The 25408-nt window shown below is 39.7% G+C and overlaps 1 protein-coding gene across 3 annotated transcripts in view; it reads left to right on the plus strand.

The window, feature by feature from the left end:
- Nucleotides 1-3176: 3176 nt before the first annotated feature.
- The window catches only part of LOC109042243 (glutamate receptor ionotropic, kainate 2), a 131118-nt gene continuing 108886 nt past the window's right edge, over nt 3177-25408 (plus strand). For all 3 annotated transcript variants that reach the window (XM_072300350.1, XM_072300349.1, XM_072300348.1), the window contains exons 1-2: nt 3177-3344; nt 19343-19742. In XM_072300350.1, coding sequence (XP_072156451.1) covers nt 19631-19742 — 112 coding nt within the window. In that variant the 5' untranslated portion in view covers nt 3177-3344; nt 19343-19630. The remainder of the gene's footprint in view (nt 3345-19342; nt 19743-25408) is intronic.

A 25408-nucleotide genomic window follows, 5' to 3' on the forward strand; every position in this document is an offset into this window, starting at 1 on the left:
TGGCCACAATCAAACCCTGTACAAATTTAGCCAACAGAGGGCTTCGCATAAACTTTTCATAATTGCCAGCAGTACACTGCCGTGCTAAGGAAAAACGCCGTATGAACCTTCAGGCGTTGCCAAATTTCCATTTATAAAACACGAATTTCCTGGTACACTTATTAATATTTTTCTTCCAACTTTTCAGATAATGTTGTTTGCAATTTCACCTTAAGCTCCTGAAAATTACAAGGAAAAATAATCATAGCTTTGCTCCAAAATGAACATTTTATTGAAGGAAATTTCGGAACTCTTGAATGTTCATACGGCGTCCTTCCTTAGCACGACAGTACAGCGCCGCCTCTCGTCGTTGAAACAATGCGAAATCGACGATTTAAAATAAAACTGGCCGCTTATCATCCACCGTTTTATCGTTGAGTGGTGTAATCGTCTCATGTCGCATCTTATTCTGGGTCGCTCCGCGAATGAAATCTAGTTAAATTAAAATTGTACCGTCGTGATTCATTTACGTGCCGGACGCCGTTGCTACATCACAGGGATTTTACATCGCGGACTTTACAGGTTCAACAATAGAAGTGAAAGTGACTCCTGGGATGTGATCTGGCACATCCGAGTAATAATTATTATTCCTCTCAATTTTTTTACTCTGGTATTTTTATACCTCTTTTCATCCGCGCTAGCCTCTTTTTACGGTTGCTAGATCTTCTCATCGGCTCAAACTCGCTACTTCGAATGCTGCAATTCTGTCTCTTAGTCGCTTGGATTCTTGAAGCAATTAAATTATTTTCATAGCCAGGAGACACCGCGACTTACCATGTAATATCTAATCTGCATCTTTGGTGACTGAACGGGAAAAAAGTGAGGACCTTCTATAGACAACCATCACGCTGAATACAGGGTGAAAAATCAAGCACCATAATTCATTTCTCAGTAAACAACTTTCACACACATGAACTTAGAATTGCATTTTTGAACACTTCGAAACCTTAAAGATTAGAGAAGTCAGCAATAATTTTCGTATTCTATGTTCGACTGCTGCCTCCCCTATTAGAATCAGTGATACGAGTTTTTGCTTGAAGGTGAAACTGAACGATACCACTATGCGAACACAAAAGTACGCTTGTTGCATAACCAATTTACCGAAGGAAATTTTTGTCACGGCACTCTCGAACCATTAGACCACCGTATAGTACTCGATTCTTCATAAAAATTTCATGTGGTTTCACTTCGGAAGTATAGAAATTTGTTTGTAACTATTTACATTTCCAGTAGTTTTGGATTAAGAATCAAAGTTGAATAAAGAGCAAGTCAAGTCAGATCAAACCGGACAATGAACTGAGTATAATGTCTTACGATTGAATACTTTTTTCGGTAATCTGAAGTTTGCTAAAAAAAAATTGAGAATCACTTTGCGTCTGAGAAAGAGAAACATTTTTGTGGCATCCGACCAATATCATTTGCCAAGCAATAAATTAGTTTTTAATGAGCACCATTTTGTTTGATATGATAATATGGTTTCGGTTTTTCGGAAGCGAACAGTCTGAATTGAATAGATCCAATGTAGGCTGTAGACGCTAATGTCTCACATATGGGTCAATTTTGGACATGTTTCAGGTATCCAACACATTTTTCATAAAATGTCGATGATAAAATTATTTGACGTCGACTCTTTTTAATTGTTTTCCGCAAAGTTGGTGCGAAAAACATTTTTTTCCAAAAAAAAGGATAAATTTCGATCATAAAGATTTGAAATTTATCATCGATGACAAATTTATCGTAGAGATGAAACAATTGCAAATGGTGTAATCCCTACTTTAAGTAATACTACTCAGGTGTTAAATGAAATTGTCCTTTTTAATTTGTAGCTGTGATTATTTTCTCAATTTTTGTCTAACATTAATTAAAAAAAAAAAAATTAAAAAAATGAGATTAAAAAAACCTATTGACCTCCGAAGATATATCTCTATTCGAGGTAGAATTGACTTTGAACTGAACCAATACACGGGTATTCCACCATGTCAATTCAATGCCACGACAAAAAGTTCCTGCAAATAATCGCTTATGTAAAAAGCGTACTTTCGAGCTCGAATAGTGGTATCATTCAGTCTCGCGTGTGAAAGAAAACACGGAGCACTGATTATAATAGGAAAGTCAATCGTTCGCATACAGGGAACACTAATCACTCATTTGAGAGTTTTTGTTTACTTTCTATGCATGTGTCCAAAGACCTATTCCCTCAGGCTGCATTCGTTAAAATAATACACTTGATGTGTCCATCGTACTTATTCTACAAGAAATTCGGTGCGATGTCATGCAATGAGATAATCTCCTACCCCGTTCTGCTGGTCTATTGTTGAAGTGATAGAGAAAGCCATAGACAAAAAGACATAGGGAGTACGGAGCGATCCTATTGGTTGAAATGGATGGTTCCTGTAGACTAAGTGAGCAAATTATGGACTAACTGTAGGGTCCCTCGTGGGTTGCCGTTAGTTAGTCTGTTACCTACCTACCTCCTTTGTCCATTGCAACCACCCGCTTCCACAATAGGATCCCTCCATATCCTTATTGTTTGCTTTGTCTATAGCTTTGTCTCATTTGGACGTATTTCTGTCAAACGGAAATAAGCGCCAATTTGAGTTCCTTATGAGGAATTAAAAATGCCGGATAGCGCGTTCTGTCAAACGGAACTAAGCGCCATGGAAAAGCATTGGGAGCATAGGACAGAATGATCCCGACGCCCGGTTCCGCCGCCAATCCAAGCCCCCCTCTACCTTCCTCACCCTATGGCGCTTAGGTCCGTTTGACAGAAATACGTCCATTTCATACTATATGCATAAAATCATGAGAGTAACGCGTAATGCATAACGCCTAAGGCGCGAAGCTATCAGAAAGGTAGCCCTCTAGTTACAAAAAAAAAAAAATCTTCAGCCCCTTTTCTCCCCGCAAAAAAGACGCACCGCTTTTCGCGCCAAACAATTCAATTTAGACTCGTAAAAAAAAAAAAAAAAAAGATCGCGGGAAAACTCCCGCGGACTCGTCACCGCGGAGCCTTTGACCACCCGTGGGGCGGGGGGCGGGGGCGCAAAAGGGCGACGACGGGTGCGTGCGCGGGCGCTCGTGGGCGGGCGCGCGGCGGCGTCGGCGGTCGGGGGCGCCGCGGCGGAGTCAGTACAGGAGAGAGCCCCCGCTCCGTCGGACGGAAGTGCCAGTGGTCGCGCCATCGCTTCGCCGTGTTTTCGTCTCGCACCTCGCGAACCGCGCCGCGCTACCAATTACCTCAGCACCTCTCGCACGCCGCCCGTTTTCATCCGCTAATCGGCCTCCTCGACTGGAAACACTTTCAGGTGTGAATTAATTCTCCCCCTCCCCTCCCCCCCCCGCTCCTCCGTGCACCGATCCCCTCCCCCCTCCTTCCGTCCCCGCCCCCTCCCTTGGACCACCTTGTGCAAGTCACGCCGTGGGGCAAGGGATGGGTCAATTTATTTTTTGTCCGCCCTCTCCCGCTTGCATTTTTTTTCTTTCATGTAAGGACACGAGGATGTATGTCTTTGTCAAGGCCGCAATTTCGTATGCAGTTTATTGCTTCCGGTTTTAAGGCGGGATCCTTTGATGTGCAAATTGGCTCGATGTAATATCCTCCAGTGGAAAAAGTAGATTCTACCTATGGCAGCAGTAAACTTTTGGCTGTCTTTCGGTTTCTTTTTCGATTGAGGATGTCTGTTTTCGAGAGGAATGATGACGACATGATCAGTTGATCACAAGTGATTTGAAGGAGGGTTTGAAGGTGATCTGGAGTTGTGAGGCTTAATTGCCACGCAGTGTTGCAAATTTTCACCTCAATTATTGCCTCTTCATCCAGTAACGAATGTATCTCTCAAATGGAAGTTATTAGGAAATATCCGTCGTATCACAACTAAAATTTACCAAAAACTTTCGAAGAACATTTTAACCGTTTCTGAGTAAATAGGTTATAATTATTGAGTGCAACTTTGCAACAATGAGATTCAATTAAACTCCTCTGGCTATGATTCTTCTTAGGTTGACACCATGTGCGTTTATACATATTGCCGTCATTTTAGTAACCGATATCCGTTCGCATGTCATAATTCAAATCGTTGCGGTTTTTGGCTTTTGATCCTAATGCTGAAAACTGAAAAAATAAGTGACTGAGTTCCAAACCCTCTACTTGACCCTACTCAAACTTGTTCATTCATGTGAACTATAAGAGAAAAAAGGGAGGCAGTGGAAGATCCTCATATTTACATCCATCATGGTTTAGGATTACATAACATTCGAATGACAAAACGATCGAGCACTATTTGGATTGCATTTTGCAATAGCAATGAAGAACCACTAATTTTGTTTCATTTTAGAAACAATATACGTGCCATTAGTTTCCTCATGTAAATAAGTGTTTTTATGGATGAGCAAGAAATAGTAGTTCCTTATTGCAAACTGATACTCAAACTTGTCGTGAGGTTAAATATCCCCATTAACGTTTTGACAGGAGTAGCATATTGCGTACTAAGGTTTTAGATGAAAAGAACTCATGAACTCCCTTTAAAATCTACATGACGCTCTTTTACTTAAAACCCTTAGTATGTTCATTTTGTTATTTTTGAACTGTAGATCAAATCTCAGCTTTAGGGACGGACATATAGAGAAAACTTGACAATAAAAAGCTTATTTCACATGTTCAACAGATTTAACAGTGCTTTTACAGCTAAATGAGAAGATACCATTTTGAAATTTATAAGTGTACTTATTTCGAATTTAAAAGCATACTTTATTCGAGGGGACGTAACAGAGAATAAAGTAAAGATCCATAAATTGTGTTTAATTTTCTGAGAAAAAGTTGGTTTGCAAGTCGAAGACATGCGTATGCTAAGAATGTAAAATGGATGCATGCTTTGGAAAGACTTGCACGACAGAAAAAGTTTTGGGAATTTCCGCTACTCTTCAAAATTAAAGATCCGGAACGAGAGTTATAAAGCACGGGAAAAACTGCTGCGAGTCGCTCAATGCACGTAGGTACCTCTACTTTGTATGAAATTGTACACTGCTCTATACCTCTTTAGTCGAGTAAAATGCTGTTTAGTGATGTATGCTCTTCACATACCGCACTTAAAAGAATAACGATGCAACGAATGGCTTTAAAATATACCCGTCGGTCATTTTGATTTCCATTAAAAGATCGACTAAATAACTCGGAGCGTAGATTCTTTTTGCACCCCACACTAATCAAAACCAGGAGTGCCCAGTATCGTATCTAATTAATAGTGATCACATATCGTTGACGCTTTTCATCGCCGAAACGCGTCGATGCGGATTCTGTTGAATTTGCGATTAATGCGGACGATCTGGTGTTTAATAACCACTCCATGGACGGAACCTCGGTTATAAATGAGCTTTGTGGGTATTGGGGAAAGCAGTGCGGGATCCTATTTCCTATCAATATTACTCTTTTAGCTCAGCGAGCCCGCCGCGTCAGAATAAAATATTGATGCTTCAAAACCGGTGACGATAACTGTCACTTGACTGTGATGACAGTGCTCTCATTTGATTTCGCTGGAACCCTACTTGGAAAAACTCTTCCGTTTTGAAATTTGTTTGATAAATCTCCTCTTGATCGATTATTGGTCACGAGGCAGGCCAAATTGCCGTAAGAGTGGGAAAAAATCAACAGACAACATCGTATCTCGGGGGAAGGGGGGGGGGGGGGGGGAATGAAGCGCTGGGTGCAGATAGGACATTTTGACGGTGCAAGTCCGCAACCACGATCTCGGTTTACGACGTCGCAGACTTCCTGTCATACTTTTTTTTTTTAAACGAAAAACTACTCTGCGGCAATTCTTTAAAACTGCCGTGATTTTACTTCTCTATGCGTAGAAAATTCTGCAAGAACTTCGAGGAATGATGTCAAGTTGTTCTTTTTTAGAAAAAATAATAAAGAGGCGGAGATATTGAAACACCCCAAACGAGATACGTGGTTGGGTACTTACGCCGTCGATTTCTTTTTTGCTGTGTCTCAGGATCTCCGTTAACGTTCCATCTACTATAATTAAAGCAAATGCATGAATAAATAAATTAGTAGCGAAGAATGTGCAACACCGCAACCAAGGAATGCCCTTCCTATCCCGTGCGCCTCGATTATGGATCATTAGGTGCGAATAACGCTTACGGATTTTTCGGTAATAAACATGTATTGGAAAGTTAATTACTGACCTCTTGAGATTAATTCAAAGTTTCAAGGCAAAAACGAAAAATTCGAAAAAAAAATCTGTTGAAGTTTGGCAGCGTGTTGCTAGTCATAGAAACGATTCACCTCAATCGGCTATAACATAATTCATGATGCAAATATGATTTGAAGTTTTGATACGATGTTTTTAAGAGTATTAGAAAGTGTTTAGAGTCCATAAATAAAATCAATATTTTTGACTCCACCCCTGTTTCTTCTTTGTACTAAAAAAAAAGGAGTTACCACCTCAGAAGCCCGTTTGTCTGACAGTATCACATGTTAAATTACAACCCTCGCTATAATCAATTTTTTCATTACTTCAGGAAGAAGCGGCGTAATCAAAATGAGATAATTTTTCTACTTGTCAGCCTCCTTATCTCTCTGATGCGAGAGAAAATCCACTTGAGGCTAAAAATCAGCCTTTTTTATGGGATATATACACCAAAAGTCTGTTGCAAGAGCTCCAGAGATTGTTTCATATTTAGAGTCCATAAGATCTCAATATCTAGTTACTGGACATGTATCGCCGACAATTTGTCCGCTTGACTTGTAATTGCGACACTCAAACCAGGAGTGTCCTTTGATGCATGTATTCAACCCTCACTCTAACGCATAATATCGGAAGAAGTAAAATTTATTCATAAGAATGTTTATAGTATTCTTAATTGTTCGGATGCATCAGGTTTCAGCCAAATCTACCAAATATATCATCAAAGTAAAATATTGATCCTCCGTAAATCATCCCGGATAATATCCTGCACTATTTGGCAACGTCGTAGCGATTCCGCGACACTTATCTGAATTCCAATGTGATCGCAGCAACATCTGCATCCCTCAATAAGCACAAATGTTTGAAATCAGGCGACACCATTGAGCGAACCAGAGCGCCTTCAAATCTGTGTATATGCAAAACCGATATCCTTCAAGTGCGAATAGTTGCATGGACGCCTTCAATTTTTGCTGCCAGAGCTATTGGAATATGTAACGTTATTGCATTCTTCGTAATTATACGTGAGTGAAGTCGAAATTTTTTTAACGAGTGAGGGTATATAAAATTCTGTGTTTGTTGACCCATCTGAAATCAGAATTTCTACGGTAAGAACACAAGCTCCTTTCCTGATGGGGAGAGACATGCGTGTGGTTTCAACGTCATATTTTCCATCTAATTCTATTCAGATCTGCTTTCATCGGCAATTTACCATTTCCCTTTTATTTAAATATTCCTATCTCATTAATTTAACATCATTCATCATATCGTTTAAAATACTGCTTAATCCCACCTTCCATACGTGACACCGTTGCCAAACAGCACAACTTATCGAATTGTTATGGACAGAAATGTACCAAATCGTGTTTCGCGAACATTATGCAGGAATGTTATCCAAGGGAATTATGTGCGGAAAAATTATGCCCTAAATCGCTTATAGATAATGCTCAATCTATTTTATGAATACATTTCGCATTAAACTGCACAGATGCTGTGAGCTCTCCGCGCTGAGCCGCACAGCTTGTCCTCTTACCTGAATGCACCTGCTACGTAATTCATTAAATTTTTATATTATGTGAATGCAGGGCTTATGGTCGTCCCTCATTGCAAAGTTTTTCGATAGGCTTTTTGATATTCATTTGGTGCAGGCTGCTGTTCTCAACATTATCCTAAGGTCAAATTGTGCACTAGATTATCCGTAGAATAGTCAATGAAAGGAAATCAATGATAACTTTGCACGTTTAATTTTCACCAACAAGTTCAATACCAATTACGAACATCATTTTGATATTTTCATCAAAGTCATACACTATACTGCCGTGCCAAGGAAGAACACCGTATGAACCTCCAGGCGTTGCCAAATTTCCTTTGATAAAACACGACTTTCTCGGTAAAATTATGAATATTTTTCCTCCAATTTTTCGGATAATTTTGTTCTCAATTTCAACCATAGTTCCTAAAAATTTCAGGGAAAAATATTCATACATTTTTTAAGAGTCCAGACTCTAAATCCACGAGACTTTTTTTCCAGTGCTAACTTGAAAAAACTCGAAAAAGGCCTCACCTTGACATTTAGCGGATCCAGCAAATAGGCAGCATTGTTTTTCCCCCATTCAAACCTATGGAAAAGTATCGATTCTTGTAGGGGTCAGGTGTTCCGGCAAGAATTGATTATTTAACATAGGTTTAAATAGAGGAAATCCGGTGTTACCAAACTGCAGGATCCGCCTCTGCACCTTGATGTATTTTTGCCCAATTTTCCTTTTTTTCTTTCTATCTTCCCTCTTCCCTTCATTATGATTTTATCACGGAAGAAGGGAGGAAGATCCGCCTTCACGAGCCTTTCCCTTCTCCTTCTGCAGCTGCGAACAGGAGAGAAAAGGAGATTTTAATTGCCCGCGAGGTTGCCTGGCAAAAAGGGGCTTGCAACCACCCGCATTCCAGAGCGACCAGTCGGGATTCCGGGAGTAATCAGTTATTAGCTTCGTTTTTGTCTACCTCCGGTCTCCAGTTAATATTTCACTCAATTAATTTCCCGCGCATTCAGCTGTTGATAGCACTCAAATTTATTACGGTCTCAAGATTCACCTCGTCCTCCCATTAACTCCGTTTATTGCCGCATTATTCCATTCAAAAAATGTTTTGTTTTTTGGCAACGTTGAGTCAATTAGTGCGTCGGGCGGTCTCTTAGGCTCCTCATCACTTTCATCTCAGTTACTTTAAGCTCATTCTGATAGATGCAAGTTCATATAGTTTTTATTATTAAACATTAGCGGATCCAGCAAATCGGCAACAATGTTTCTTCCTCATTTAAACCCATGAAAATGTATCGATTCTCGTGGAGGCCAGTTGCTCTGACAAGAATATAATATTGAACATGGATTTATATTGAGGAAATACGATGTTGTCAAATTGCTGGTTCTGCCTTTGTTTTTAAATAATATTACTTCTAACGAGGTGATTTTGAAAATGTAAACTTTAAGCTCTTTGACTCCCTAAATTTTTATTTTTTGTCACAATATATCTGGTTATTAGGCCGATTTTCACACTTTTTGCGATTTGTGATGGTTGTCAATCTCTAGACGAGTAATTGGTCTTAAAATGATCGAATTCTGACTCAATTTTTTTCTCGCCACGAAGCTGCCCGCTAAGCCACGTGACGCTCGGTGAATCGATTGTTGAATCGTAATTAGAGGCGGATCCAGCAATCTGGCAACACCGGATTTCCTCCATTTAAACCTATGCTAAATAATCGATTCTTGGCGGAGCACCTGGCTGGCCCCTCCAAGAATCGATATATTTCCATAGGTTTAAATGGAGAGAAGGCAATGTTGCCAATTTGCTGGATCTGCAAATGATCGTAATCGATTGCGGGTTATTGGATTACCTTGTTCGATAACTTGACGTACCTCTATCTTAGCAATGTCATATATCGATCGACGTCATTTGAACCATTCGATAGTTATTCTACAGATAAATGCAGATGTCGAGTAATCTTAGCTATATGATAGCATTATAGGCCGAGACGTTAGCGAGATTGCCCATAGAATTATAAAATTGCACATAAGTGGAACTTAACTGTAATAATACTTGGAAATAAAAAAAAATTACTTGATTTTGAGGAATACGAAGGTAACGAGGGGTTTCACAAGTTTTGCAGTAAATGTGTAGTCGATCAAAGGAAATTTGGCAACGGCCGAAGGCTGTAAATTGCGCTGATTATAAATTGAAAATTTATTGAAAATTTCACTGATTTTTTTTCTGATCTCCAGCAAAAATAGACAAAAATTGAACAGGTACATTTTGATGAAAAATTGAATCGTTTGAGTCAATTTTGCAACCTTGGAATGATGTTACGTTCCTTCATCCTGGACACGACAAAATCAGAGCTATACATTGCATAATTATATGCCTTTGTTTACGCTTCCAGGTCCAGATTAGTTTTTGGTTCCACTAAAATTATAATTATCAATCTAATCATCCGCAACTGCACTCCAATGTAGCTGGGTTCATTAAGTTATCATCAGACAAGCTTGAGTTTTATATTCATGTCCCCTTATTTATGAGTTGGGGGAGTAATAAATTAACTCAAGAGGTTCATTCATGAAGTTAATTAAGCACAGCCAACACCGCAGAGCACGTAAGTAATGAGCGCTTATTTTGCCTTTTACTGTGCCTCGGTGTAATTCGCCTCTTTATTCCTTTTATTTTTACGTTCCACACGGCGCACGGTGGAACGATCAGTCAGGAGAGATTAGGAATGAAATTGAAAACTTTGATGTTTACTCCATCACATCATAATTTTACCGGGGGGGGGGGGGGAAGGGGGGTTTACGTATAGAATACTCTACGAGAGACCCGATAGGACCACCTTTGATTTCCTACAATTTTTATTGAGAAAGATATGAGCCTTTGCAATTTCCGCAACATGTCCGTCACCTCCATCTACTCGTTCTACTGTGCGGTGCAGCGTTTTTTCTTCCGACTGGAAGAACGTCATGCTGCACGGTCGCACAAACAGCAGATCTCCGTAGGGTATCCTTTGGAGTTCTGCGATTTTCGTTGCACCCGACAGCGTCATCAGTAACACTTTTGAAGCAATTTCCCGCACCGGTATAATCTTTGGAATCATGCATTCGTGAATGACTGCAATAAAATTATAGCTGGTGGTGAATGGGAAAAGTGAGTTAAGTAGCAAAGATCATAGAGTAAGGGGGGGGGAGTTTAGACGAAGGGTCTCCTTCAGGACATGGCTGTCAAGTGTAACAAGGATATGGACGGGTAAAATCAGATAATGTCCAAGGACTCATACAGTTTTCTCCCTTGGCATGACAGTATAACGACAGAGAGGAGGACCTCTGATTTAGGAACCATGCCACTCGATATTTGGACTGCATTTTGCAATTTGGAACTATAAATTCTAGCCCGGTTTAAAAACAGCGTATGTGCCATTAGTTCCCCTATGCACATAAGTGTTTTTCCAGAAGAGCCAGAATTTATAGTTCCAAATTGCAAAATACAGTACATTTAATACACTCGATAGTTCTGTACAGAAAAAATAAGGTGCTTGGAGAGCAATGCGCATAAGAGCAGTTTTTGAAAAAATTTAGATATTAATGATTTCAGGTAAACTAGTCTTAATGCATATCCTGTGAAAAATTCGCTACCGAATTCCAGTTTTAAGCATCAAAAAGTCAGTTTGAACTTTCTTCCCGCCATAAGGATCTATGTAATTTCGAAATTTCAAACACGTATTTCTCGAAATAGCAAAAGCTGCACCTATGCGCCTTTTCCTCCAAACCCCTAAAATAGAGTGTTTTGATATCGATCGCTTTTCCGTACTTCTTAAGGGCGGTACAATTTAATGGCGATATATCGACTGACTTAGCTACTAAATAAATCTACACTCAATCCGAAAACGGTGGTTCAAAAGAGACTCCGCAAAGATAGACTCCGATTTTTCCGTGGAAAGATCGGATTCCAGTAATGCTCAGTTCTGGATGGAGTGAAAAAAGGCGGTGTATTGTTCAAAATCGATTAACCTCTCAATCTCTCTCCCCGCCGAACGATGGGTATGATTTATCGCACGTTATTAATACTCGCGAGTTAAACGTAACGTGAAAGCTGTTTTAAGCAAAAACAATGGACTCCCTCAAAGTGCTCCGCTCCGAACGATTCAATAATGAGCACCTCAACCAATGTTGCAAAATTTCGCATCCAACTTAAAATTAAACGCTAGAATTCACAGGAAAGTCCTGAGGGCTGATTGTTGAAATTTATAGACAAAGTGATTTACATAGAAGACATGAGGAGTATGGGGCGATCGCATTGGTTGATAGGGGTGGTTTCTATAAACTGAGTGAGAAAATGATGGACTAACTTAAAGGTCTCTTGAGGGTTGCCGTTAGTTAGTCTATTACCTACCTCCCATGTCAATTGCAGCCACCCGCTTCTACCAATTGGATTTCTCCATATATTTTTTGTATTCTTTGACTATTGCTTCGTCTACCAATTTCAACAATTAGCCCGCTGGACATCCATGAAGCACGTGCATGGGAGGGTAAGACCGGATATAATCATTTTAGCTATTCCAATCTGTTATCTCCTCTAAAGTGTAAACTTTTCTTTCGGCCAACGCTCAAATTCACTTCCTTAAAGATGACGTATAACCGAAGATGTGAGCAACTGAGGAGATCTCTTGAAAAAGAGTCCATATTGAAAAATCGCGTTTTCGAAAAATTCATTTGAATTTTCATAATTTCTCTCTGGCCGCACTGACCGTCCAAACTACGATCTCAGCCACTATGGAAACTTCAAATGATTTTTCTCAAATGTGATTTTTCGTCACGGGCCCTTTTTCCGGGAAGCTCCTCAACTGAAGCAATGAGTGCAGAAAGGACATGTATTGGTTGCTGTGTCTCAGGATCTCCGTCAAAGTTTCATCCACTATAATTAAAGAAAACACATGGAATTCGTTAAAACGTTTGCTGAATTTTCTGTATGATTTTACTATGCTGAAAACTAAACATTCCTGAGAATACCCCATAGTTCCCTCTCTAAAATATAAATTAGCAGTGCAGACTCTGAAACACCGCAACCTAGAAATGTCCTTTCTCCACTCGACACATCAATTTTATAAGGTATATTCCTGCTTTTCCTTAAACAACGATATTTCCATTTTATCAGTTGCACTTTGTTTTTAACAGATCTGACTACGTTTTACGAACCAAAAATATAACATTTAAGTATTCGCACACGATTCGATGACACAAGCATCACGAAACTTGCCCGCAGCTGAGGCTGTGAAGTCAGTAAGTGATGATACCACTATTCGAACACTCGTGTCGTAATTGGTATCACGATCAATTGAAGGCGCTTTGAGAGCGCACGGTCGGAAAGAGCTTATTTCCGAACTTCCTGTGATGCGAATCGCTGTTCCAATCACCATACGCTTTCCCTATTCTGCTATCCACAGGAAAAACGCCGTAATTCCAATCAAGACTTTGTATTTTTCTTCCACAAATACTGTTCTATTACGAGAAAACCAGATCACTATGATCCTTTATTTTGTAAATCGGAATTCTCAATGGCGTGCCACAGTTAATTGGACGTATTTCTGTCAAACGGAAGTATGTGCAATAAGACATGAGCCCTGAGATCCGTAAGAATATATGCATAACAGGGCTCACGTCATGATGCACATAGTTCCGTTTGGCAGAAATACGTTCAATTTAGATTTAAGAAGGATTAATGGTCGTTGGTTTTCCAGTACTGAAACATTTTTCCAGTAAAATGCTGAAAATAGGTATAAATGGAGTTAAGGCGTTTTGGCTGAGGACGGCAGTATACTAGTATTATTATTGAGATGACTGAGCTTTATTCTCAGTTTGTCGAAGTAGATTTTATTTCCAAACGGCAACCGTGACCATGAATAAGGGAGAAAGGAGCAGCCACGCACTGATTTCATGGATTTGTATCCAAAGCGTTCTTTGTTTGTGGATTGCGCTTTTATTTGACAGCGCTATCGATAACAAGCGTCAAGCAGTCTTGCTGAGATGCACCTCGGATACGGCTGTGCCGCGCCGCTTCGCCTCAACGACGAACGAGCATTTAGCCGGGCGCTACCTCACAAAACCGAATCCCGTAACAACTCGGATGTGCTTCTTTGTGTTCTCTACCACTTATTCTCGCGCCGCGTAAAATACTCTCCTTCGCTGCCGTGTTGAGGAAAAAGTCATATAGATTGCATTTTGCAAAAAAGAACCAAGAGCATTCCAATGTTTCTCAGATTCAGTGGCGTGGCTTGCTTTGCGATATATCGATTGTTATGCCATTTAAACCTATGGAAAAGGATCGATAAACAGGGTGTTCGCAGCGAACATCTTAATAATCGATTCTTTACCATACGTTTAAATGGCACAACAATCGATATATCACAAAGCACGCCACGCCACTGCTCAGATTGTGCCATTCTTTTTACCTTGCAAATATAAACTGATCATCTAAACAAGTTTATCTTATTCCCAATAAACTATAATTTCAAGATGAAAATTACCCTGTAAATGATTTTTTCAGGATTTCAGTAATTTTACTGTAAGGAATGCGAGTTGCACAATCTTAGCGACATTGGAATGCTCTTGGTGCCTTTTTGCAAAACGCAATCCATAGGAACCTTCGAGAGTTTTCCGATAGAATGTTCATTTTTGAGGAATGTAATGGAAATTTTCCCAAGAAATTTTCAGGAACTTAAGGTGAAGTTGCGAAGAAAATTATCTGAAAAATTGGGAGGAGTATATTCATAAGTTTACCGAGAAATTCACGCTCTATCAAAGGAAATTCGGCAACGCTTGAAGGTTCATACGGCGTTTTTCCTTTAGCACGGCAGTTCGGGTGTTCTACTCTGCCGTGTTAAGGAAAAACGCCGTATAAACACTCGAGAGTTGTCAAATTTCCTCCGATAAAACGTTTACTTTGGAAAAAAGTTATGCATATTTGTCTTTAATACTGTCAGAAATTTTAGATAAAAGTGCGAACGATATTGCCTGAAAATTTGGGAGAGAAATATTCACAACTTTTCAAGTAAATTTGTATTTTATCAAAGGAAATTTGACAACATCCAAAGACTCATACGGCGTTTTTCCTTCGTTCGCAGTTAGCACAGCAGTATTCTCGTATAACTCCAGATTTTGTCACCAAGTCGTAACTTAAATAGTGCAATGACACTTTGAAGATGATTTAAAAATATTTCTGAAAAATTTCAACATGTTTCAGGGGCTGTTTTTTTATTGAAAATGAGGGAAAACTAAGGTGACTGGGCGGAAAACTGCTGCATTAATTTTTTTTAAAAATATTTTTAGTTTTGGTAGGTGATAACTACCAGATGAGCCTCCAGTCTCCAAATTCCCGCACCCTGATGACCTCTATTTTGTTTTGACACCTACCTAATATAAATGGCACCACGAATAAGCTCCGTTTATTACTGTAATGGGTTGGTTGCATTTTTATTAGAATGCTTTTCATAATTGAATCGGCTCGTGCGAAAACCGCTAATGTCCATTTTCTCTAATTTTGAGAGAACTGCAAAAAACTGTAGGAGCCTTTAAAATGCGGAATTAAAAAATGTTCGGAAGTTAATTATTACAGGAGAGGATTGTAGAAAAAGATCCCTAACAGTTTCCAGCTCCTCTTCTGTCTGGGACGGAATTATTAAAAAGAAAAGACTCTGGACATTAGCGGTTTTCGCATGATTCGTGAAAATCTCCGAGTTTAGGAACCGTTTGATACTTTCAAAATTCATTCTAAAGATATTAAAACGATAGATTATCATTCAAATAAAGTTGTAAAACTAAAATTCTTGACAATTGCGGCACTTAAACCAAGTTTCATCACGAAACGACCAGCAATAAACTGGACATTAGCGGTTTTCGCATGATTCGTGCATGGTCGGTTCTAAATCATCGAAAACGCATATTTTTCAGTATGCCTTTCAGGTAAAAAAAGTTACCCTTCCGTATTTTGATGCGCTGAATCCGATTAGGACCTCCGTTTTTCCCCATTATCCTCAAATTTTCCGGAAAAGCCGATTTTACTAGGAAAAATGACCATTTTAGGGCATTTTCAGTGTTTTTCCGACTGCTATCCCCTGCATAATGTAGGTGAAATTTTTCGTAGCTACGAGATTCAATTGTACCGATGTCTTTTAAACTGATGAGTCCGGAAATTACCTTAATTTTTCCCGTTCACCTCTCAGTTTTCCGGGAAAGCAACTTTATCCCGGCAAAATGAGCAAATCCGACGCATATTTGTCGTGCATGCAATGTATTTTTATACATTTTCCTGGACCCGTGGTAGCATGTTACTCATGTATTTTGAGCTGCTAAATCTGAATATGACCTCGGTTTTTTTCTATTACGCTTCAGATTTCCGGTAAAGCCGAGTTTTCCGAGCCTAAAATTGTGTATTTTAAAACCTTTGCCGGATCAAAGTATATTCAAAATTCATTGCATAAATGTCTCCGATATGTGAAACATCGGTTCCTTTGTATTTTGATCTGTGGAATTCAAATATGAGCTCAGATTCTTCCGATCACCCATCATTTGTCCGGAAAAGTCGCTTTTTCTAGGAAAACGCTCTTTTCAGATATTTTTGCGATGATTTTTGTGCTCGTAGGAGTTTCAGAAATTCTCCGGTAGGTTATAACGAATTTCTAAGGTCATATTCGGGGTTTTCAGCCCAAATTACATGAGAATCGATGTATCACACGTACGGAAAATGTTTTGAATTTCCCTAGAAGTGGGAACAGTCCGGAAAAGCTTTAGGCCCGGAAAAATCGGCCCTTCTAGAAGACGGGGGGTTGTCAAAGATGAGTGAAGGTCAAATTCAAGTTCAATGCCTCTTAATACAGCAAGAGAGACCTAAAGAGGATCTTGAAAAATTTCTGAAACTCCCTAGAGCAGAAAAATCATTGCAAAAATATCTGAAAAGAGCGTTTTCCTAGGAAAAGCGACTTTTCCGGACAAATGATGGGTGATCGGAAAAATCTGAAATCATATTTGAATTCAACAGATCAAAATACAAAGGAACCGATGTATCACATGTCGGAGACATTCATACAATAAATTTTGAATACACTTCGATCCGGCAAAGGTTTTACAATACACAATTTTAGGCTCGGAAAATTCGGCTTTACCGGAAATCTGAAGCGTGATAGAAAGAAACCGAGGTCATATTCAGATTTAGCAGCTCAAAATACATGAGTAGCATGCTACCACGGGTCCAGGAAAATTTATAAAAATACATTGCATGCACGACAAATATGCGTCGGATTTGCTCATTTTGCCGGGATAAAGTTGCTTTCTCGGAAAACTGAGAGGTGAGCGGGAAAAATTAAGGTCATTTCCGGACTCATCAGTTAAAAAGACATCGGCATAATTGAATCTCGTAGCTACGAAAAATTTTACCTACATTATGCAGGGGATAGCAGTCGGAAAAACACCGAAAATGCACCAAAATGGTCATTTTTTCGAGTAAAATCGGCTTTTCCGGAAAATTGGAGGGTGATGGAAAAAAACGGAGGTCATATTTGGATTCAGCACCTTAAAATGCATTAAGATCACCTAATTTTGTCCACGAGACATTTTTTTTATTTTGGTTTGTTGTACAGTATAATGAGGCATATAACGAAAGATGGACATTAGCGGTTTTCGCATGATTCGGACCACGGCCCCCCCTGAAAAGAGGTTCAAACCTAAGGAACAAACATTTTCACCACATTAATGAGTGTGTCTAACCTCCGAGAGTATTTTAACCCAAAAATCTCAAAATTGAAAAAAATGGACATTAGCGGTTTTCGCACGAGCCGATTCAATTGCATTCTGTGACTTTTAAGAAGATTTTAGCAAAAATCCAATGATATGATCTCCGTTAATGAAGAGTTGGTAACAGATGTGTAATAAAAATCACAACCGCTTCAATTTGAGTTCAGATTTTCCCGATTTTAGGACCCAAGAAAATTTGATCGTCAACTACACATATTTGCATGAATTGTTATCGTTTCAACACATGTGTATTGTAACCTCGTGTATATACTCAAAAACAATCAACAAAATTTTGCGGTACATTTCACTGCCACGTACGTTTATCCATAATTTAACGATATGTATCATGCGACATGGCAAATGATTGCAAATCACAGACCGTTCGCAATTTTACACTTAGGTATTACTTTCAGCGTTATTTCAAGCATAATTAAGTTATGTACAGTCATATCCATTTTGTTTTGGATCGTTGTAAGTTTAAGAATTTTAAGTATAATGTCCTTTGGGATTTCTCAATGTAGCGTCGTGGTAGCGAAATGTTACATTAAAGTATGTGGATCCACCTTTGACAATTTTCTTGACGGGGAAGCTCGTGAACTCACCTGATGGCCACTCTGTGGGCTTGCTGTGAAATCAATCCCGCACATAAATAATTATTTGTTATTCTCTATTTTTTGAACGTCGTCCTCCTGAAACACTGCGTAACTCGCACAATGGACCACTACCTAGACAAATTAGAAACCAAGACAATTAGACACCACGTGCATTCTCGCCAAAATTTAACGCAAATTAGGGTTGATGCATTAAAATACCAGAGCAAATTCCAATCGTACTGCAGAATCAGCGTTTCTTACATTCGTAAACCTAACTTGCAGCTTGATAAAAAAATCAACATTTTTATAATCAAATCGGCCCTTAAATTGATTTTGATGCACTTTAGAATGAAATGATTAGTTCTTTGTGCTAGATAAACGCAGCTCAATGAAAGTTAAGTCACACAAATGACGTCATTTTTGTTTTTGCCATTTAAAATTAAACACTAAAATCTTGTTTAAGTTTTTATTTCCAAACTATCTGTCGTGTGATTCGTTTTCTTCGTATAATTTTGACGGGAAAACATATTGCGTGGTGTTTTAATTCATACCTAGTCTAGAGGCTCAAGACAATGAGAAGTATTTCATTGCCTTCCGACAAAAGTTTACAAAAGACAAATTCTTATCCTAAGCTAGTGGTTCATTCTGCGACTGATCCATTTCAGAAAGTGTGCGATGAGTCACCTGCCGTGCTGAGGAAGAACGCCGTATGAACCTTCAGGCGTTGCCAAATTTCCTTTGATAAAACACAACTTACCCGGTAAAATTATGAATATTTTTCCTACAATTTTTCGGATAATTTTGTTCTCAATTTCAACCATATTTTCTGAAAATTTAAGGGAAAATATTCAGTAAACATTTTAGTGAAGGAAATTTGTTAACTCTCGAATGTTCATACGGATTTTTTCCTTAGCACGGCGGTCTTCAGGTGAGACAGGCCCATTTAAGTAAATTTGTAGATATGGTTTCCCTCTGACGTAAAGGCGTAACTCTACTCCCACATAAGCCCCAAAAAGCATGGCGTTGTACAGAGAACAGGGCTTACGTAGAAATCGAGATACACCCTTACGTCAGAGGAGCCAGGATTTCACGCATTTACTAAGGAACCACCCGGTGAGTTTGCGAAGCGACCCACTGTGCCGTCACGGGTTGGCGGTGTGCGGTGTGGCCTTGTGCGGGACTAAAACAAGGCGTTCTTTGTTCGCAGGTCGGACGGGGGCAGGAGATAACGCGGGGATTAATTAGGGGGATGCGTTGATATCGGGGGCACAATGCGGGGACAAAAGGAGGTCAGAGGGGGCCCGCTACCCCGACGCCAGGGATGACGCGGAGATGAGGCTCTCGGCGGATGCGGAGGCCGCCGCCGGCTAGGTGACACCCCGAGAGCGATCGCCGGCCCCAGCTCCAGCAAGAGAGACAAGGAACGCGGGACGCGGAACGAGGAGGACAGCCCAAGACGTGCTGATTAATCATGTGATATGCCAAGCACCCCGCTATGTCGCGTGGCAAGTTCCCGGTCGGTGGACCCGCTCGATACCTGGTCTCCTGCCTGTGGCTCCTCTCCTCCTGCCAGCACACCTCCACGCTTCCTCCTGTCATCAGAATCGGTGAGTCACTAAAAAAAAATATTTTCATCTATAATTTTACCTAAGAATAAACACTAAAATATGGTGAAATCAGGTAAAATTTTGCGGGTGGAAGTCGAAACCCCCAACTTTGTTTAACACAGCTGACGGAATAAGATACTTAAACTGTCATATCTTCGATACGATTCGCCACTTTTTCTCCCGGAAGAACTTAAAAAAAAAAAAAATGGAAAAATTTTAAAAGAAAGGAAAAAAACTAACTATACGGAAAAAATGAAATTGCTGCTTTAATAATTTTGTAGTTAAAAAAAGTGTCAGACACGTTTTAATGTAGATTTTATAATGAAAACATGCGAATATAACCACCCCTGCGGTGTAAAACGTACATTTTAAACATGTCGGGCGAACTTTCTTGACAATTTAATTGTTCGATCAGCAATTCATGTTTTTCCGTGAAAACATTTCGTTTCATTTGTCCTGTTCTAAAAAATGAAACAGGAGGGAAGATTTTAAACACCGCAAACGTGATACGTGGTTTGGGAGTTTCACCGTCGATAAACGTGAAAACTGCCAAACCACGTATCACGTTTGCGGTGTTTAAAATCTTCCCTCCTGTTTCATTGTTTCAGAATAAGATAAATCAACATCATTCCTTGAAGTTTTCTCAGAATCTACTTCGCACAGAAAAAAAAATCACCGAGAATTTTAAGATCGAATTAATGTTGAGTAACTCTCTATCTAAAAAATAAAGTATGGCAGGAAGTCAGCAACGTCGCAAACCGAGATACGTGGTTTGGGAATTTCACCATCAATATCGATGGCAAAAGTGCAAAACTACCTTACTAATACTACATCGCGATGTTTCAAAATTTCCACTCCTTTTTTATTTATTCGCCGGAAAAGAAGCCAACTTTGTGGCTTAAAATTATACAGAATATTCTACTGTATTCAGGAGAAAAATCAGGGTAGTTTTCAAGAAATTACGATGACAAGTTTTTTCAAGAAAATATAAAGTATGACAGGGAGTCTGCAACGGTGCAAATTGAGATACGTAATGTCACTTTTTGCTTATCAATATTATAAATGCATGATGTTTTGAACCGTCGCCAGATTATTTTCAGGAGCAAAAACGACACGAATCAATCAAAATGACGATCGGATTCCAGTTATTGTCGCTAAGATGGGTAAATAATGCTGAGATTTTAAAAATTCACCGTCATGGCATACCACGCGACGTTTTGGGCTGTCTCGCGCTGGTTTTCTCCTGCAAAAAGAACTAATTTAATGAAAAAGACAAGATATAAGATATATATTTATTTCAAAACGTAAAGCATAAAAAAACAACATTATATTTTGCCGGATCAGACGCGAAAATAAATTTTAAAAAAAATTAACGGACCCGATCGCACTTATTTTTTTTATGAAATTTGAGTAATTAAGGCTGGAATTATAAAACACATTAAACATTGGTATACAAGTTTGACAATTTTGAGCCACAAAGGGGATTTGCACATCATTTTGAACTATCCCCAAAATTATGTCTTCCGAATAGCACACTTCAAATTGCCATGCATTTGGCTTTATTTACCTCTCATGTGCTTGTTTCTCTAGGCATGCCCTGGTAGAAATTGGCGATAAGAGCTGCGTTTCAAAATACCATAGAAATTCGAATAGCCGGCTAAAAAAGGCTACAGAAAATCAAATAGCTGGCTGTAGAATGCGGAGAAAATCATACGGCCGGGCTATACGAAGCGATACAAAATTATACAGCCGGGCTATAGTTCCTATCGCCGGGCTTTACATTTTATCGCCTGGCTGTTGCTTTTTCGCCATCGGCTATAAAAGGCTATAAGAAATTGTGTAGAAATTCATGTGCTTTGGAAATCACTAAGTTTGATATTGAACCACCTTAATATTTTCAAAACACACATTATATTTTCCTTTAATACATATTTTTTTTCATCAATTAAAATGAGAATAATCCATACAGGATGTGCAAACATTTCAAAATAATGAGTTGAATAACACTGAATCCGCCAGATTAAATATTAGAGCCTAAAACAAAGTGGAGCGGCGACGCACTGTCGCCTACAAACCTAACAGGGATACTTCACGCACTGCGCAACGCTTGAAGTATCCCTGTTAGGTTTGTAGGCGCCAATGCGTGTTTCGCGCTGGCTGCCCGCCTGCCACGGTGCTTGAAGCAACTATTTCACACCAGAGGTATTGCACAGTCTCATACGAAACTGAAGGCGATCTAATATATTAGTAATGGCAGGCATCCATCAAAAGTACGGAGCTTTCCTCGCAAAATAAATCAAGATACTACGGCCCAAAAAGAGAGCAGTATTCCAAAAACTCACTAAGTCCTAGCATCCGTAATTAGTAACGTTTAGCATACTCTTTATCGCCTGGCTGTTGCTTAATCGCCATCGGCTATAAAAGGCTATAAGACATTGTGTAGCCGGCTATAGAAGCTATTGGAAATCTTACAGCCGGCTGTAGGTCTATGGTATTTTGGAACACAGATTCTACTGCCAATTTTTACCAGGGTGACACTCTTCTAGATACCAATTTATTGGCACTTGGCGCTATATCCTATTGAATGATCACATTTTATAATTATGTGTGGCTTTAGTATTTTAAATCATATAAAATCTTTATCTTTCGTAATGAAGAATTTTTAAATTCCCTACCACGCAGAGACGCCGTTTCATAGATAACGTACATTTTACATTAATAATGTTCGCTTTTCGACTGAATGACTTTAAAATTTTGTTTATCGACTGCGAGAGATAGCTCCATGAGACTGCCACACTGTGCCGACTCATCTCATCGGAGTGAAATGTGTGAAAAAAGGGCTTCGATGTGGAAATGGACACAGCTTGTGTCGCGCTCGTGGTGCCAGACCTCTAATTTATTCAAACGATTTTGGTCTGGCTCGTGCTTCCTGGAATAAATGGCGTATGAAGTGGTGATGATAATGAGCCAACCAACTCGCAGGAAGAATATTGCGCATTTTATCTCGGTTTTGTGGCCGTAGAAGTCTGTTTCACAGACAATTAATGAGTCATGACCCTTCACACTTAAAAAATGGGGCTGGAGTCAGTCTTCCCCCTAATATTTTTTTTTCTACTCTGCTAAATTAGGAGTTTTCTTGTTAGACTGCACTGCTTAAAATGATTACCAAATTGAATCCGGAGAACTTTTTGTAGGTGTTTGAGATACCAGCACTCATATCGTGAGAAGTATTTGTAGGCCAAGTTTTTGGTAAAGGACAAATGCAAAGGTGTAAAAAAACAACAACGACATTTCAAAACATAATTCAGTTGCGATCTCGTGAAAAGCCAACGTGGAACCAGCTTTGAACAGGTTATCTCTAATGATTCTGTTCAATTCATAAAGACATAGGAAGGAACCAGACACATCAAAGACTTCTAATTAAATACTTTGAGTTTTAAATCCAATAATTTTAACCATGCTTGCAATGAGAAAGGCGAAATATAAATGAAATAAAATAAACTTAAAAAGCCATAACCGTGCAAATATTTGGTATTTGTTCCCTTATTATTTGCTTGGATTTGTCTGTAAAGCTCCTAATTTTTTGTAAGCTACTGAAGATGGGCTATGTCCGAAAGATGTTTCTTGCTGTAATGTAAGTTTTTGTTAAGTATATTTATTTGCAAGGTTACGGCTTTCATTCCAATTATTCCAATTTAAAAAAGTCCCAAAAATGTAATCGGAAGCACGACATTGACTGTTGACTGTTGAAACGGCTGAAAGTGCATTCGTTTTTTTTCCTACTAGGTGCAATTCAGTCGTCCCCAGTAAAAAAATAAACCGTTCCAAGTACTTTTGAGATGCTGCAATAAACTTACGTCCTCTCACTAAAAATCGCCTCAAACTTAGCAGTACTCAACGGCGCTTAGGGTGTTTTGAGTATCCTCCCTTCTAATAAACATTCACGCAGGTCGAACCGAATAAAAAAAGCCAACAAGACACGGATTCCGTAAGCGTGACGTCACCAAGAAAACTCGCAATTCCAATTGTTTGCCCGCGGTTGGTTCTTTGCATTGAGCAGATCGACTAAAAGTGATAACAACCACTCACCCCGGGAGTAAATACTCGACCGCGGGCGAAAAGGTCCCGGTCCGGTTGGCGCAAGCTAAACAAGACCGTAAAACAGAGCGAAATCCCCGGCTAAATAAACACTCGCCGAATCGTTTAAGTGGTGATCAGCTTTCGACGATCGTTCGGGGTTCCATTCAAACAGTGTGGTTTCCGAGTGGCGTGAAGGTGCGGCGGCATTTTTCCGGGGAGGGTGGAATGGGGGGTGGGGGGAGGGGGGGTCACGCCGGGGCCGGGCCGTAAAACGATACGAGACGGAGAGCCGTGCTTAAACGTCCAGCGATCGTATTGACTCGGTAATTTCATCTCGGGATGCTTCATTACATTTTCCGGCGATACGGCGTATGTCGATTTTGGCATGATCCTTACCGTCCGTTTAAACCTGTGCTCTCCAGGGCTCACCTGGAAGTGGTGGTGTGCTCTTCCGCGAGGGAGGTCGACTCCTCCGCGCGCAGCTAAGCTCTGTGCTACCGTCGATTTCCCTGTTTTCATTCGACGGATGCGTCGGGCGGTTTAAAATTTTAACCTCCAATATTAGAAAGGAGTGTTTCGTGGTGGTTTCGCTCTCGCGTCAATTTCGAGGAAAACCACTGGTCCTCTTGAGGAGTTTGAGTTTATCTAAGAAATTAAAATTTTTACCTAATTTTTTTTTTTTTTTTTTTTTTTTTTTTTTTTAAATTAAGATTTAAAGTAACCATACAGACATAGGAAAGACTGCAATTTTTTAATTTTTTTTGCCCGGGAAAGAGGAGAGGGCGATTAGTTATTGACGTCTATAAATAGGCCTAAGTGTGCGATGAGTACCCTTTAAAATTGAATTCCCAAGGAAAAATTACTGTTTTAGGAGTGTAGAGAATGGTGACGCGCCACACAGGACCGGATTAAGGGGTGGCCACATGGGCCGCGGGCCGCGGCCCATAGCGGCAAAAGGGGGAACCACATTTTGCAATTTTTTTAAATGTAGGTATAAAAAAAATCGGATTCAGAAAAAAAATTTCAAAATCTCTCTTTCCTGAGAGTATAGTAATTTCTAATTTTGTCGTTTTTCGGTGATACAAGAGACAGCATCTTTAACTAGTCGAGTTAAGAGAGGAACTAAACACGCAATTTGGCCTGGAGCTCAGCGCAGAGAGGAATGACGACAAGGACTTGAGATGAAAAGGACAATCCCTCGGCGCAGCGGTCGGCATGTAACACATATTAGCGCCTACAAGACTGCATGAATACTTCACCCATTGCGCCAAACACAGTGCGGTCAGGATCGGTTGGCGTGAAACGCATAGCGCCTACAAGACTGCAGGAATACTTCACGCATTGCGCCAAATACAGTGCGGCGCGGCGCAGCGGCGGAAGTTAAAATTATTAAACCACATTTATGTTTGTTCTTTCATAATGTTTTGGTTCATTTCTTATAAATGGAGAACCTTGTCCACACAGAGATAGATTTACAAAACGTAACTTTCGCGCAAAGTTCCGTGAAATTTTGCTAGTATTGTTGACAGGGCTTTCGCAAAAAATGTATCCAACACGAGTAGGTAAACGCGTCTTATGCACCCCTC

The sequence above is a fragment of the Bemisia tabaci genome, chromosome 5 (assembly GCF_918797505.1).
Source record: "Bemisia tabaci chromosome 5, PGI_BMITA_v3".
Taxonomy (NCBI): Eukaryota; Metazoa; Arthropoda; class Insecta; order Hemiptera; family Aleyrodidae; genus Bemisia; species Bemisia tabaci.